The following is a 14,375-nucleotide window of genomic DNA, read 5'->3' as shown; positions in this document are numbered from 1 at the left end:
CCTGTGGGGAGGGTCTGGGAGGTTTTCCCCACCCAGAGAGGGGCATTAATAGTAAGGGGGCCTTGAAGGCCAAACCAGGACTGTGGTGTTTTGAGGTTTGATTGGTGGAAGCATGAAGAGGGTTTTGCCTTTCCTGGGTTCACACAAGGGGGATGGTACTAGGTACCCCTAAGCCTGGCTCACAGCTTAGATTGGAGTTTCCTGGAGCCCTTGTGCCCTCTAGTGGCCATTCTTTTACATGCATGAGCCGTTTCTTTTTTTAAAATTTTATTTTATTTTTAAAGATTTTATTTATTTATTTGAGAGAGAGAGCATGCCTGAGAGAACATGGAGGGGGGGCACGAGCAGGAGGGGTATGAATGGGGGGCAGGGTAAGAGCAGGGTGGGGGAGGGGCAGAGGGAAAGGGAGAAATAGGCTCCCCACCGAGCAGGGAGCCCAATGACGTGGGGCTTCATCCCAGGACCCCGGGATCATGACCTGAGCCGGAGGCAGAAGCTTAATGACTGAGCCACCCAGACACCCCTGTCCATTTCTATTTCCTTTCATTCCATCATCGTGGAGAGGGGCTGAGGGAGAGAGAGAGATCATATGTATGTGTGTCTGTGTGTCTATGTGTGTCTGTGTCTGTTTGTCCATCTGTCTCTAGGGATGGGAGTAGGTGAACAAGGACAGGAGGCAGGGCCCTGTCCATTAGAAGCTCACAAAGGCTGAGGACGCAAACCTCCCATTGAGGGAGTAGAGGCCTGGATTCCTGTTTTGGAGGCAGAATACCTGGGGCAGGCCCAGCTGGCTGTGTGACTCATGAGCGGTTGCCCCTCTGGGCCTGTTTCTCTATCAGGTGCCCTCGTTGGCCCTCCATGGCCCTCCTGGTACTAACATCTGCGTTCAGGAGACTTGTTGGGTAGAGCAAGGGTCCTGTCTATGCCCCAGAGAACCAGCCCCCACCGTCAGAGCCTCAGCCTAAACTTAGTCACTTAGCTGACCTGTGGGGAAGGCCAGGCTTCCATGCTCAGGAGTCTGGCCCATTGTAGCTAGAGGACCCAAAATTCATTCCATGCTGAGAGAATTTGTAGACAATTATTCTTCACAATTTGGGGCTATTTCTTAGGGCAGAGTGTGATGGGAGGTGAGCTGCCAAGCCTGGCTTCCTTGTCCTGGCCAGGGTCTTTGATATTTGGAACAGTGGACATGTGCAGGTGCAGGACATCTGCACCCTGACTTCTAGGGTGTACTAAATCTTTAAAGCCCAGTGGCAGAAAAGCTCACTGCAGATGGAGCTTCATGTATGTGTAACAGCTGGAGGCTGGGTGGGGAGGAGAGCGGGATGGCTCTCCCTCACAGCCCCTTCCTCTGGGCCCCAGGCTCCATGGTGCACAGCAGAAGGCTATTCAACCTGGCCTTCTCCTGTCCCCTTTGTAGGAGTCCCTTCTTCCTGATATGGCCTTTGGGTCCTTGCTTGCACCCTTGAGTGATAGGTGTCTCACACTCTCAATCTCGGGACCTCTTATACCAGTTCATGGGGTGACCGAGTGAGCACTTCTGCCTGGCTCCAGCCCATCACCAGCCTCCCCAGTGGAATTCGGGATTATCTGCTGTGTGTGCATGTGCGTATTCTTGAGATAGTGACTCCATGGGCGGGCATGCCTGGCCAGTGTGTAGGTGTGCACCCATAGGTGTGCATGTTTGTGCAAGCCGCCAAGGTAGTGGTGTGTTTCTGCACAGGTTTTCAGGGAAGCCACATGTGGTCCTCATGTCCACGTGAGTGGGGATTTATGCGGTTTCAGTGGTTACTTGTTTGTGGTGGTGTGTGCGCGTGTGAGTTCATCAGGGCCCATGTGCACATTTATATGTGCCCGTGCGTACTGGCACAGTGGGACCTCCAACAGCGTGAGTCCACTTGTGACACCCATGTGCTGTGGGTGGTGAATTGGCATGTGTATTATTTGTGCACTGCTGGGTGTGAGCCAGTGTGTGTCCGTGTGCTGCCAAGCCCACTAGTGTTGGCTCCGTGAGGGCCAGGATTCTTGTGGGTTTTGTTTACTGCTGAATCCCCAATATCTGCAACCAGGCCGGGTGCCTCAAGAGCCCTCCGAACGTATTCGTTGTGTGCGCGAATAGACTAAGACTGCCTGAGTTTCTGTAGTCCCCAGCGATGACATGCGTGCTACCCATGCGGGCTCTGCACTCAGAGCATCCTCAGCACACACTGCACATTAGACAATAGGGTTAAAGGGCCCCGAGCTCACCATCCCACATCCCTTCCCACCAGGCAACCTGTATCAGCCCAGATGTCTTAGGAAGGCAGAGGCCTTCGAGGAGGCAGGCAGGAAATGAGCAGGGATAGGCTTGCCACCTCCCTGCCCCACCCGGGTCAGGCCTCTCAGAACCAAGCTCACATGCAGCCTGGCCAGGCCTGGAAGGAACCCCACTTCACCCCTCCAAGGGTCTACACTCCCGCCATTATTTAAGCCTGTGATAGGGAACTTGATGAGTCCAGAGATGCGGAGAAACTTGACCAGAGTCACACAGCCCAGCAGAGTGGAAGCCAGTGTTCAGACCCTGCCGCCTAGCCTGGGGCCCAGTCTACTCAGCTTCAAGCATCATAGATGTGAACCCTCTGAGCCTGCTTCTCTAAGTGGCAGAGGGGTCTTTTCTGATCCAGGGTTCCAGGGTCACTCCACAGAGCCCCTCTCAGATTGCTCTGGGTCTCAGTTTCCTCCTCTGATACCCTACCCAGACGCCTGGAGATACCTCCAAAGAGGGAGCGTTTGCCCAGAGCAGGCAGCTGCCAGCAAGGCCTCGCACCTGTGCCCCTGACTGCCCTGCAGCCCAGCCAATCCCTGGTCTTCCTGAAGGCTGGTCACTTGTTGCTGGGGCAGAACTTGTTCCCTTCGAAGGGCCTCTTTCCCAGCCTCTCTGGGCCTCCTTGTGGGGGTGGAGAGGGGCCAGCCAAGGCCAGGGCTTCCTGAGGATCTACTCTGTAAGGCCCTGCTAGACAGCACTGGGGTGGCTTGTCCCATTCCAGTTTGGGGTTGGGGGGGCAGGCTGGGGGCGGGGAGGAAGCGTCTGCCCCAGGGGATTCTGGGTGACTTTTCTCTTTCTCAGTGTTTTCAGGAAGTGTGTGTATTGGCCAGGGCGGCAGGGGGTGGGGGAGGAGGAGAGCAGGAAGCCAAGGGGAGCCAGAGCTGGATGTACACACACACACACACTCACACGCACTCACACTCACTCACTCCTGGACAGATCCAGTTTTAAACAGAAACATACGCTCAGACAAGAGATCACAGCCACGCAGAGCGGTACCTGGACCCCGACACGGCCTCAGACACACCCAGGGAACAGGGGCCTGGCTGTCTGCCAGACCAGCCCTGCTCAGACAGGCTGCCTGGTCAGGCACACAGCAGTGTCGGGCGGAGCTGTGGGAGTCCTCCGGCCCAGGACCTGGTGGACGTCTGAGGGTGAGCGAGGGGCGGCTTTGGGCTGGGCTGTCAGCGGAGGGCGAGGAGGGAGGCTCCTTCCGAGGGTCTGTCTGGCCCCTCTGGGCAGGGTTTTCTGTGGTCCTCCCTCCGCCTCTCCTTTTCTTGCTCTCAGAATTTTCTCTTTCTTTCACTTTCTCCACATCTTGTTTTTCTCTTGCCCTTTCCTTTTCTCCCCTTCTCTTTTCCTTTCCTCTGCCCTGGGCCTTTCAGGCCTCCATCTTCCCATAAGCCTGTCTCCTGGGCCCACTGGGAGCCCATGGTGCCTGAGAAACTGCCTCTGTGGCCTCTGTGGGTGTCTCCCCTTCAGGGAGCTGGTGCTGATCTCAGTTCTGGCTTCTCTCAGTGTCCAGATGAGGGTGTTGTGGCTCTGGGCAGCTCCTACCTGAACCCCTTTGCCCTCCCACCGAGTCCAGGGTAATAGGGAGACCTACTGAGGGCTGGCAGTTAGTTGGTGTGGTTCCTCCCCCACTTCCCCAGGGCAGTAGAGGGATGGGTGCTTATGATGTTGGGCGGCTGGGCTGGCCATCCCTCCCCCAAGTTGCTGTGGACCCCTCATGAACTCAACAACCCTGTGCTTGGGTCACTAGGGACATAGAGATGCCTCTCACTAGGTCCTGTCTGTGCATCCAGCCCTGCCCTGTGCCCTTGGCTCATCTTTCCACAGGGCTCAGCAGACACCTACCTGCACCTTCTCCTCCTTCCAGGACAGCTGGGCACTCAGAATGTGGGGGATGAGGTCCATACGGTCATGGGCTCCCTCAGGGATGAACTTCCTTGCTCCATAACCCTCAGGGACCAGCACAGGCCAGACCCGGGAAGCATGAAGCGCTGCCATGGGCGAGCTGGGCCTCTGCCTCCTCCTGCCCATGACAGCACAGCTTGCCTGGGGGAAAGCTCAGTGTAGGCCTGGTGGTAGACATGCCATGGAGGGCCCAACAGGCTGTGTGAGCTTAGAGGAAGGAGCAGTTGAGTGGACTTTCCTGAATGCATGTCCTGAGCACAGTGGAGCTGATGATCTAGATCATTGTGGGGATTAAATGAAAAAGCCTCCCAGAAGAATGCTTAACACACAGTGGGGACTTAGTAAGTGGTAGCTGTTGTTCAAGGAGAAGTGCTAAGAGCTGAATGAGCCTCGGTTGTGAGGGTGGATGCCAGGTTAATTGGGCGCTGCTCTATGGAGGGATGAGGGGGTTGTGGCCCGTCTCCAGTGATCAGGATGCGAGTGGGGTGCTGGTCATTCAGTCACCAACATGCGCTCTCCGAAGCCCCCTCTGTGTTGGGTGATGTCATGGCATGGAGAGAGATCAGGCTGAGGGGCATGCTACGGGCTACATCTAAGCAAGGGGAAGCCAGGAAGGGCTTTCCATGCTGTGACCTGGGCAGAACTAACAGAACAGAGGCAGGGGAGTGCTGGAGGGGTTGACCTTTGGGTCTCATGATGGAGAAGGAAGGGCAGGGGCAGCTCCGGAGGAAGCAAGAAGCACAGGACTAAGGTCTGAGCCCTGGGTAGCCAGGGCACAAATGAGGAAGTGGACAGCTGGGAAGGTTTGCCCCCGTGGGAAGGTGAGGTCAGGGTAGGAGATAGATGTGGCCAGATCATTGGGCCTCATCCCACCTCTCGGCCCTGCTGGTGAGAGCCCAGGGATTGAGATTCGGCTGGGTCCCTCCAAGGCCTGTGTGACACTTTAGGGGGAAAGTCATGAATCCAAGACACGGTGTGGGCCTGGGTCCTTTGTCCTTTGAGGTCAGTTCAGTGAAGCAAACATTGATAGACGCAACTATACTGAGTGATCAGAAGTGTGGAGGCTGGAGGAGCCCCAAGGAGGCCCCAGCCCAGCCTGGAGCCTGAGAGGAGGCACAGAGTGGAGGGGGAGGATGTAGAATGTGGACAGGGAAAGGTGTTCCAGATGGAGGGAGCCACATATGCAAATGCCTGGAAGTACGCATTTATGGGGTACAGCTCAAGCAGGCATGGCTGGAATGTGAGTAGGGGATGAGTTCAAGGCCAGCCTGAGGTATTTAGACTGCCTTGCTCTGCTGGCCCATCTGTCCTTATGGTGAAGCCTGGTTCCTTTGGCCAGAGATTGATATAGACAGAAAGATAGGAAGGGAGAGCCAGGGGCCTCCCTGGGGGAAGAGGCCAGGAAGCAGGTTCTTGGCCCATCCTCTTTCATCGCAGCCAGGGTGGAGAAGTTGTGCTGATGACCCTGACCCGTGGGAATGGCTTTCCTTACTGAATTGTCAGTAAGCCTGGAAGCAGATCAGAGAGGAAACTGAGGCTCAGAAGTAAAGTGACCTGCTCTGTGAGGTCAAAAACTGACGTAGAGTCAAGCTGGGATTTGAGTGGGTTGAGCCAGCTCAGCCTGCCTCTAAAGCTCCGTCTCTTAGCGAGACTGACCAGCCATCTCATTTTGCCCAGGTCAGGCCCTGTTTATACCTGTTTGTACACTAATAGTGCCTCTTTAAACTGTCAGAAATGTTCTGGTTTATATGATTTTTTTTTAATACGGTTAATTATATGGTCACCCTATTCTTACCCATGTCCCCTCACATGTCCCCCAGCCCCCACGTTGAAAGTCCGCTGTGTGTATTTGCCCCAGTTCAATTAAACAAACCTTCTCAGGCTGAGGTTCCAGGCTGAGGTGAATCAGCCTGTGCCCCTGTCCAGGAGTGGCCCCGTCTTGCTTTGGGCATAGTGGGGGGGAGCAGACATGTCCACATGTCACTTGGATAGAGGAGAAACGGGCTGAAGGAGCAGGGGAGCCGGGGTGGTGGGCAGGTGGAGGCCTACTGAGCTGTGTTCTTAGGTACATGTGGGCTTTCCATGGGCTGAGATGGTAGGGAGAGGGTAGTGAGGAGCAAGCAAGCAATGTAAGCCAAGGTTTGGAGGGGGAGACCACTGAGCACGTGCTCATGTTTGGGGCTGAGGGTTGGGGCCAGTCCTCTGGCCTAGTGGGTCAGAGGTCAGTGGGAAACGTCCCAGCTGGGCCGCAGGTAGAGATTGGAACTGAGGTGGCTCTTAGGGCCTGTAGCCCTAAGGCCAGGACTCCAGCTCGGGTGGGGGCACTCTGCGGGCACTGTCCCTTCCCCTGGGGTTTTCCCACTATACTGTGCCCTCCGGATACCACTTCTCCTTTCCTGGCCTGGCCCTGACTCAGCATGGCCCTGTCCCCTGTGCTAGGCAGGAAGGTTCCTGGAAGAGGCGGCTAGAAAGAGGCCTGGAGGTCCATGGGGCGGGGGGGGGGTCCCCTTGCTTCCACTTGCTTAGCACATAGTCATTTGCCTGCAAAGACTGTGCTGGAAGAGGGGCCGTGTGCACCGTTCCTCTTTCCCTTCTTGCCGTGGTCACAATGGCCATCAGAGCTGTGATCATGTTCACTCTTGGATGGCAACTCCGGAGCTGCCTGCATCCTGAGCTGGGTGGCCAGTGTAAGGAGGCAGGCCTCAGAGAAGCTCTCAGAGCCTGGCTGCGGCCTCATTCGACCCTGTGGTTGAGTTTGCAGACTGTGGTGCCGGGGTGCAAATCCCAGCTGTGGGATCCAGGACGACTTACTTTGTGTGTCTCTGTGCCTCAGTTTCCTCATCTGTGAAGTGGGGCTAATAGTCAGCCATACCTTATAGAGCCCTTGTGAGGAGTAAATGAATGAATCCATGTAAAGCACTTAGAAGACAACTGGGAATATATACACATACAGAATACTAATAAGAATTAATTAATCCAGGTCTTCATTTATTTATTCATCCCTGCTGGGTGCTGGGTACGCAATAGCAAAGAAGGTAGGTGCGGCCCCTGCCTCAGGGAACCCAGAGGCCGGGGAGATGGGCCTCAGATGGGCAGATCCCTCACAGACAGGACAGTGATGGGGGGCAGCTGGGGTCCACGGATGGGAGGACTGTTCCTTCGTTGGCTCCGAGGATGCTCTGTTGCCACCATCTTCCCCTCAGCGCTGGCCCTCATTCCTGGGGGAGGTCAGGGGAGCACTCGGCACTGCTCGGCATTGGAGGGGCAGAGCCTGTCCCCACCTCCTCTGGGTTAGTCTGACAGGCCCTGGCCTCGCAGCCTGGAGTTCCACTCTTAGCTGGTCACAGGCCAGGCTTGCGGGGGGCCCCTTCTGCTTGGGGTCTGGGAGGCCGTGTGTGATAGACTGCTCTGCCTATCAGGAAGTCTCCAAGGACATTGCAGCTGACCAGCTGGGGTCACACCCTTGGACCTGTGGGTATTTACTCAGTCTCTAGGTCTTCCTCACCCTTTCATTCGCTTTTTTCTCCATCGTGATGGCCAACCTGTCCACCTACCCATCTGTCTCCCCCCCACCCATCCAGCCAGCCAGCCATTTACTTGTGCTGTCATCCACCCACCCACCCACCCATTCGGCTGCCCACTCACCGGCCCACTCAGCATGCTCTCGGCCTGAGAGCCCACTCAGCATGCTGACTCGGCCACTTCCTGCGCTGGGCTGTGGGGGTAAAGAATCAAGCCTGAAGCTGCCCCTGGCCCAAAGAGACTCAGGGTCAGGGAGGGGAGACAGCTGGTACAGTAGGTCCAGCTAGACATTGAGGCTCTCGCGAGTACCATAGGCCCACCTGGCATTTAGGGAGGGAAGGGCGGCCACCAGGGTCAGGGAAGCTCTTCTTCTGCTGCGGGGTCCTGGTCGCAGCCAGTGCAGAGTTCACCCAGCTCTCCGGCGGCCATTCTCTGTAGCCGCCCAGGAGACCGCTCAGGGGTAGGGAACTGAGACTCACGGCAGGTAGGCGTGAGAGCCACCCTGGCTTAGAAAGAAACATCTTGACTCAAGGGTCCAGTATGTCCTCTAACGACCCCACAGGTGTGGTTTCAGGTTCCTACACGGGATGTGGCCATTTACAAGCCCGCACCCTCAGGGAAGCCCGAAGCTCCAGCTTCTCCCGCAGGTGGAGAGCCCACCTGCAGTTTCTAGTCTAGGCACTGTGCCTTACTCAGGCCACTTTTGTCCGAGGCAGTGTTGCTAAGGAGAATGGCTGACCTACCCCCTGCAGCCCGTTTCTAGGGGAACAGCGTGAGGAAGCTAACTGCAGGTCACATTCTTTCCCCACACACGGAGAGGAGACGATGAGAGGGCAGGGTGATATGGAAGTAGCCGTGTGTCCTAGGAGTGTGGTTCTCCTGTGGAGTCAGGGTTCAGGTCTTGGCTTAGATGCTAGCAGGATGCCTGGCACAAAGGACAGAGCTACTTAAAAAATGTTAATTGGAATAATTTGTTGAAAGCTTGTAACAGAGGGGAAGATGGGCAGGGTCTGGGGGAGTGTGAAAGAGGGGTCAGGAAAGACTTTCAGAGAAGCAGAACTTAAGTTTGGAGTTAAAGGACAAGAGGATGTTCTCTAGTCAGAGCCTAGGAAGAAGGGGCTCCTGGAGGAGGCAAGAGCAGGAACAAAGGCCTGGCATGATCATGCCCCAGCCCTTGCTTGCTTTTGCGGTAGACACACATTGCCAATCACTGCCAGGAACACTGAGGCAATAACCAGGCTGAAAATAACCAGTGAGACAAGTTGCTCACCCACTCTGGTGTTCCTCCTTGGCCCCTGCCAGATGCTGGCTGAGACAGTGGGTGGGGCCAGGCTTCTGGGGCTTAGGTGCCTTGTTCAAGCTGTGTGGGCACACAACATGCCTGGTCTTGGTTAATTCTCCAAACACCCCGTCAGATCGGTGATGTAGTCCCCGCTCTGCAGAAGAGGAAACTGAGGCTCAGAGAGGCTAAGTGCTTTCCCTTGGACACATAGGAACCAAGACTGAGGCAGGGTTCAAACTCCTATCCAATGCCTAAGCCAGGAGACACTCAGCCTGTAGGGAGCAGTGTGATCTCTGCAGAGACAGATACACGGAGCACTGTGGCTGTGGGAGCCCAGGGGGCCCTGAACCTGGCCTTGGAGTTGGGGAAGGGTTTTGGTGGGGGGGGGGCGGGATGGTGATAGCAGAGATGAGGGGCTGGTGTGCAAGAGGAGTGTGGTGGGCAAAAAGTGTTAGCAAGGATGTGTAGAAGAAGGAACCCTTGTGCACTGTTGATGAGAATGCAAGTTTTTGCAGCCACTGTGGAAAACAGCATGGAGGTTCCTCAAAAAAATAAAAATAGAACTACCCTATAATCCAGTAATTCCACTGCTGGGTATTTACCCAAAGGAAATGAAAACACTAATTCAAAAAAGTATATGCAGCCCTGTTTATTGTAGAATTGTTTACAATAGCCAAGATATGGAAGCAACCTAAGTGTCCCTTGATAGATGAATGGATAAAGAAGATGGGGGAGATATATATTTATATATGTGTGTGTGTGTGTATACACACGTATAAAATATTATTCAGCCATAAAAAAGAATGAGACCGTGCCATGTGCAACAACATGGATGGACCTAGAGGCTGTGATGCTAAGTGAAATCAATCAGTCAGAGAAAGACAAATACCATATGATTTCACTCATATGTGGAATTTAAGAAACAAAAAGATAACAAAAAAGACAAAAAGCCAGCACTTAAATAGGGAGAGCAAATTGGTGGTTACCAGAGGGGAGGGCAGCAGGGGGATGGGGGGAAGAGGTGAAGGGGAAATGGAGGACACTTAGCATGATGAGCCTTGAGAAATGTGTAGAATTGGCGAATCATCATATTGTACACATGAAACTAATATAACACTGTATGGTAATTGTATCGGAATTTTAAAAAAATAGAGGGGTATGGTGGGATCAGGTGAGTTTGAGGGGTCTGAGGGCACCCAGGGGGTGGTGAACATCCATGTCTGGGGCTAGAGAGAAGGTGGTCTTGAGCCAGAGACCCACAACTCAGGGCCTTAGGACTTGGTTTTCAAGGCTCTGGTCTGTGCCCTTGGCCTGGATGCCCATTTTGATCCTGACCCATCCACTCGCCAACAAATACCTTCTTATCCTTAAAAGCTCAGGTCAAGCATCACCTCCTCCAGTCTAATCTGACTCCCCAGGCTAGGATGCAGACTACCCCCTAACCCCTTCTGGCTCTTCTAGATTGGAGACCCTATGGGTACATGTGACTGAAAGCTAGAGCTTTGGGGACAGGTGACCCGGTCACAGCAATGCAGGGCCAGCTTATGGCCAAAGAAGGGGCCTGCTTCCTTTAAGCTTGAGGAGCTTGGAGGTTTGGGGGCAGGGGAGTGAGGTGAGGGGGGGCTCCTGTCTGAGTTTGTGGAATGAATGAGCTTTGCTGCAGCTCAGGTGAGCTGGGGGCTTAGTGGGTTAGAGTCCTGGCTCTGTCACATAGTGAGCCAGCCCAGTGACTCAGCCACCTGGAGCTAACCCCCTGGTGCCCAACTTTTGGTCTCTTCCCAGCCTTCCCTCCAAGGAAGAGGAGTTACTGTCACCACCGCTGTCCTCCCCTCCCCAGCCAGAGCCTGAGGAGCCCCCAGCCACCCTCCCCCGGGTGCCTCCACAGCCCCCGTCTCCACCTCCCAGCCCCCCGGAGATCCCCCCGAAACCTCTTCGCCTGCTCCCCGAGTTCGGTGAGTGCGTAGCCAGGCATGGGGTTCCCAGTGCGTAGCATGGAATCAGGGCCCCTCCAGAGTCTGCAAGGATGCAAGGATCGAACTTTCTGTTGGGTTCTGCCACCAACACAGTGTGGCCCTGGACAGGTGAGCATCATTCTCTTCATCCTCACAATGGAGACGGCACCCACCCACCTATCTGACCTACTGACTGTTAAGTGCACGTAGCAAACTTTCTGAGTGGCTCCTGGTTTAAAGTCTAGGAATATTTTCCATGGTTGTCGATGGTTTGCTTTTCCTTGGATTGTCCATTTTTCTTGATTCTTGATTCTTGTTACTTTTTTAGGCTTTTTAGACAGCCCCTGCCTCTGACCCCCAAACTTGCCACCTATTCAGACCTCCTCTCCTTTGGCCACCCCTAGTACTGTCCTATGAAGCCCTGAGAGTATAAATAGCATTTGCTGTCCCCTGTGCCTATTTCTGAAAGCCAGGCTGGAATGAGGGTTTCTTTTTGGCTGAGGGTGTCTTATGTGAAGCCAGGCCAGGGTGCCCAGGAGGGGAGGCTAGGTTCCTTGCTTCTGAGTCTCCCCCCACCCCTCTCTCTCCTCAGATGACTCTGACTACGATGAGGTTCCAGAGGAGGGGCCAGGGGCCCCAGCCGGCCTGATGACCAAGAAGGTGGGCCAGGTGGTGATTAGGGTTTGGGCTGTCTGTCAGAGAGGAGGGTGGGCTGCCCAGCTGCGTTGCAAACCCTGGGGACCACCAGAGAGAGAAAGGGCTGTCAGTTCCTGGGAGAGATTCCTTCCCCCTTGTCGTCTGGCCATGCAGGGCTTGAGGATGGAGCATAGCACCTGAGCTCTGGGCCAGGGGTCTGCGGGCGCTTGCTTGTGGCCCCAGCTCCAGCCTCCCGCCACATCTGGATGGCTGTGTATGGCCTCCTCTCTCCCCTGGGGTTTTGAGCACTTCTCCCTTGGAGAGTCTCCCTCCATCTCTTTCACTTTCTGTGTTCCTCGGTTCCACGGGTGTCTTAACTCTCCATGCCTGAGTACTTTTCACTATCCCTTCATCTTTCTGTCTTTGATGCTGTCTCCCTGGGTCCCTGTGTGGTCTGCCGGCAGGGAGAGGGTGTGAAAACAGTAGGGAAAGGGCTGAGTTGTGTGGGTCCTGGATGGAGTGGACCACGGGGACGTGGCACCCCGGGTGGGTGTGATCTGGGGCTCGAAGGGAAGCATGATGCTGAGTGGGTCTGACCGGTGTGATGGGGGGGTGCCAGGAGGAGCTCCCAGTGAGCCACTTCCCACGGGCTGTGCGTGTGGCCAGTCTGCTGAGCGAGGGGGAGGAACTGTCTGGGGACGACGACCAAGGAGATGAAGATGAGGATGACCATGCCTATGAGGGCATCCCCAAGTAAGTGTCTACTCTTCCCCAGTGGTTGTCCCACCCAGCCACCCTCCTTTCCCAAGCACAGCCCGGCCACTCCACCTCTTCAGCCCCTCCCCTGGGGGAGCCCCCTTCCTGGGCTCCCTCATTCCCTCTCCTCTTTCCCCAGTGGTGGATGGCATGCCAGCAGCCTGAGCTCATCCCTGCCCAGCAGCCTCCTGATCCCCGAGCTCCCACCACCCCCCATGGACGGGCTCCCTGGGGACCCCACCCCCATCACACCAGTCATCAAGGCCGGCTGGCTGGACAAGAACCCACCGCAGGGGTGAGTGAGGCCTGTTAGGTTCTGCTGGTTCTCTGCATGGAGATGGGAGTGCTCTAGGATACTGGTCATACCAGATCTGAAAACCAGAGGGGCTAAGGTTATTTGAACAGGTCTCTCTGCAGGCAGACTGTAAGTGGATCATCCCCACCAGATGTATGTTTTATTACCCTTAAAATTGGGAAGGCCTACTTTGAGTCTGACTTCAGTCATTCTTGCTGTAGATAAAAATACATCTTTTCAGTGACCATTGGGTTCCTTCCTCCCTTGAACTTGGCTATTCCTAATTTTGTATGTGACTGCCAGAGGGGGCTGGGGTAATCTTGGAGCCTCCCCTCTAATCCCCAATCCTTTGCTATGTTGTCCCTCTGTCTCTGCTTCTCCAGATCTTATATCTATCAGAAGCGATGGGTAAGACTGGATGCCGATCACCTGCGATACTTTGACAGTAACAAGGTGAGGCCCCTGTTGGTCCCTGACAGGACCCCTGCTCCAACCTGGCCCTGGGCCGACCCTTGACACTGGACGTAGGTGGAGTCCCTCCCCAGACGAGTCCTCACCAGAGCTCCAGTCTGACTCCTTGAGCCGTGTCTTCTGGCCGGTCGGCCAGCTGTGGGCTGTGGTCAGGGTCAGTGTAGGGGCTGTCCCTGACCACCTGTGGGAGACGGAGCTGTAGTTAACTTTGGTTTCAGCTGAGGTTGAGGGAGCCAAGGAGGGGCTGGGCCTCTGGGTGCCCCACCCCCCACAGTACAGCTTCCTTCTCTTCCCCAGGATGCCTACTCTAAGCGCTTTATCTCTGTGGCCTGCATCTCCCGCGTGGCTGCCATTGGGGACCAGAAGTTTGAAGTGATCACGAACAACCGAACCTTTGCCTTCCGGGCAGAGAGTGATGGTGAGGTGGAGGGCAGGGAGAAGACTGGCAGTTTGGCCTGATAAGTGGGGGTTGGGGGGGTTGGGGGGGTGGAGATAAGTTTGGGTGGGGGGAGAACTGAGGCACCTCTGCTCCCCCCACATCAAACCCAGAGAGGAGTCCATCCTCTACGAGGTAGGGGAGAGTGAGGGGCACTCTCAGACTGGCTCTGTGCTTGAGATACCCACTGAGTCCTCAGAACCATTATATTTCTGTTTACAGGGGAATAGGCTCAGATAGGCGAAGTGGCTTGCTCAGTGTAGCTTGTCCAAGTCAGAGAACTCAGATTGTCGGAGATAGGTGGGCCAGTCTGGGTGGACTTGCTGGCAGAGGTGTTGCCTGAGGAGCCTGGAGGGCCGCCAGGCTGACCTCAGACTGACTCTGCCCCCTTTGCCTGCAGCGGAGCGGAAGGAGTGGGTGCGGGCCCTGCAGCAGGCAGTGGCCGAGCAGGGAGCCCGGGCCCGGCTGTCTAGCACTTACCCTTTGGGTGTCCGGGGCTCAGAGCTGCCTGACCATGCTGGCAGCCTGGAACTACGCGGTTTCAAGAATAAACTGTATGTGGCTGTGGCTGGGGACAAAGTCCAGCTGTACAAGAATCTGGAGGTGCGAAGGGGTCAGCCAGTTTGCTAAACCTCTTCTCTGCCCCCTGCCCACCTGGTCCCTCACCGTTCCCCCTGCCCTGTGCCCACCCGGTCCCTCAGCATGCACCCTGCCCACCTGGTCCCTCAGTCTTCCCCCTGCCCCGTGCCTACCTGGTCCCTCAGCCCTGCCCCCTGCCCACCCTGGTCCCTCAGCCCTGCCCC

General features: G+C 55.7%; 1 protein-coding gene across 1 annotated transcript in view; it reads left to right on the top strand.

Moving 5' to 3' along the window:
- ARAP1 (ArfGAP with RhoGAP domain, ankyrin repeat and PH domain 1) overlaps nucleotides 1-14,375 on the top strand; it is a 62,725-nt gene that overhangs the window by 23,810 nt on the left and 24,540 nt on the right. Inside the window, 7 exon segments of the mRNA XM_032427072.1 lie at nucleotides 10,809-10,978; nucleotides 11,571-11,638; nucleotides 12,234-12,367; nucleotides 12,510-12,665; nucleotides 13,049-13,118; nucleotides 13,434-13,554; nucleotides 13,973-14,175. Coding sequence (XP_032282963.1) covers nucleotides 10,809-10,978; nucleotides 11,571-11,638; nucleotides 12,234-12,367; nucleotides 12,510-12,665; nucleotides 13,049-13,118; nucleotides 13,434-13,554; nucleotides 13,973-14,175 — 922 coding nt within the window.

The sequence above is a fragment of the Phoca vitulina genome, unplaced genomic scaffold (assembly GCF_004348235.1).
Source record: "Phoca vitulina isolate PV1807 unplaced genomic scaffold, GSC_HSeal_1.0 scaffold36, whole genome shotgun sequence".
In the NCBI taxonomy this organism is placed as follows: domain Eukaryota; kingdom Metazoa; phylum Chordata; class Mammalia; order Carnivora; family Phocidae; genus Phoca; species Phoca vitulina.
The sequence above is the reverse complement of the archived record's forward strand: the minus strand, read 5'-3'. Positions and strand labels throughout refer to the sequence as shown.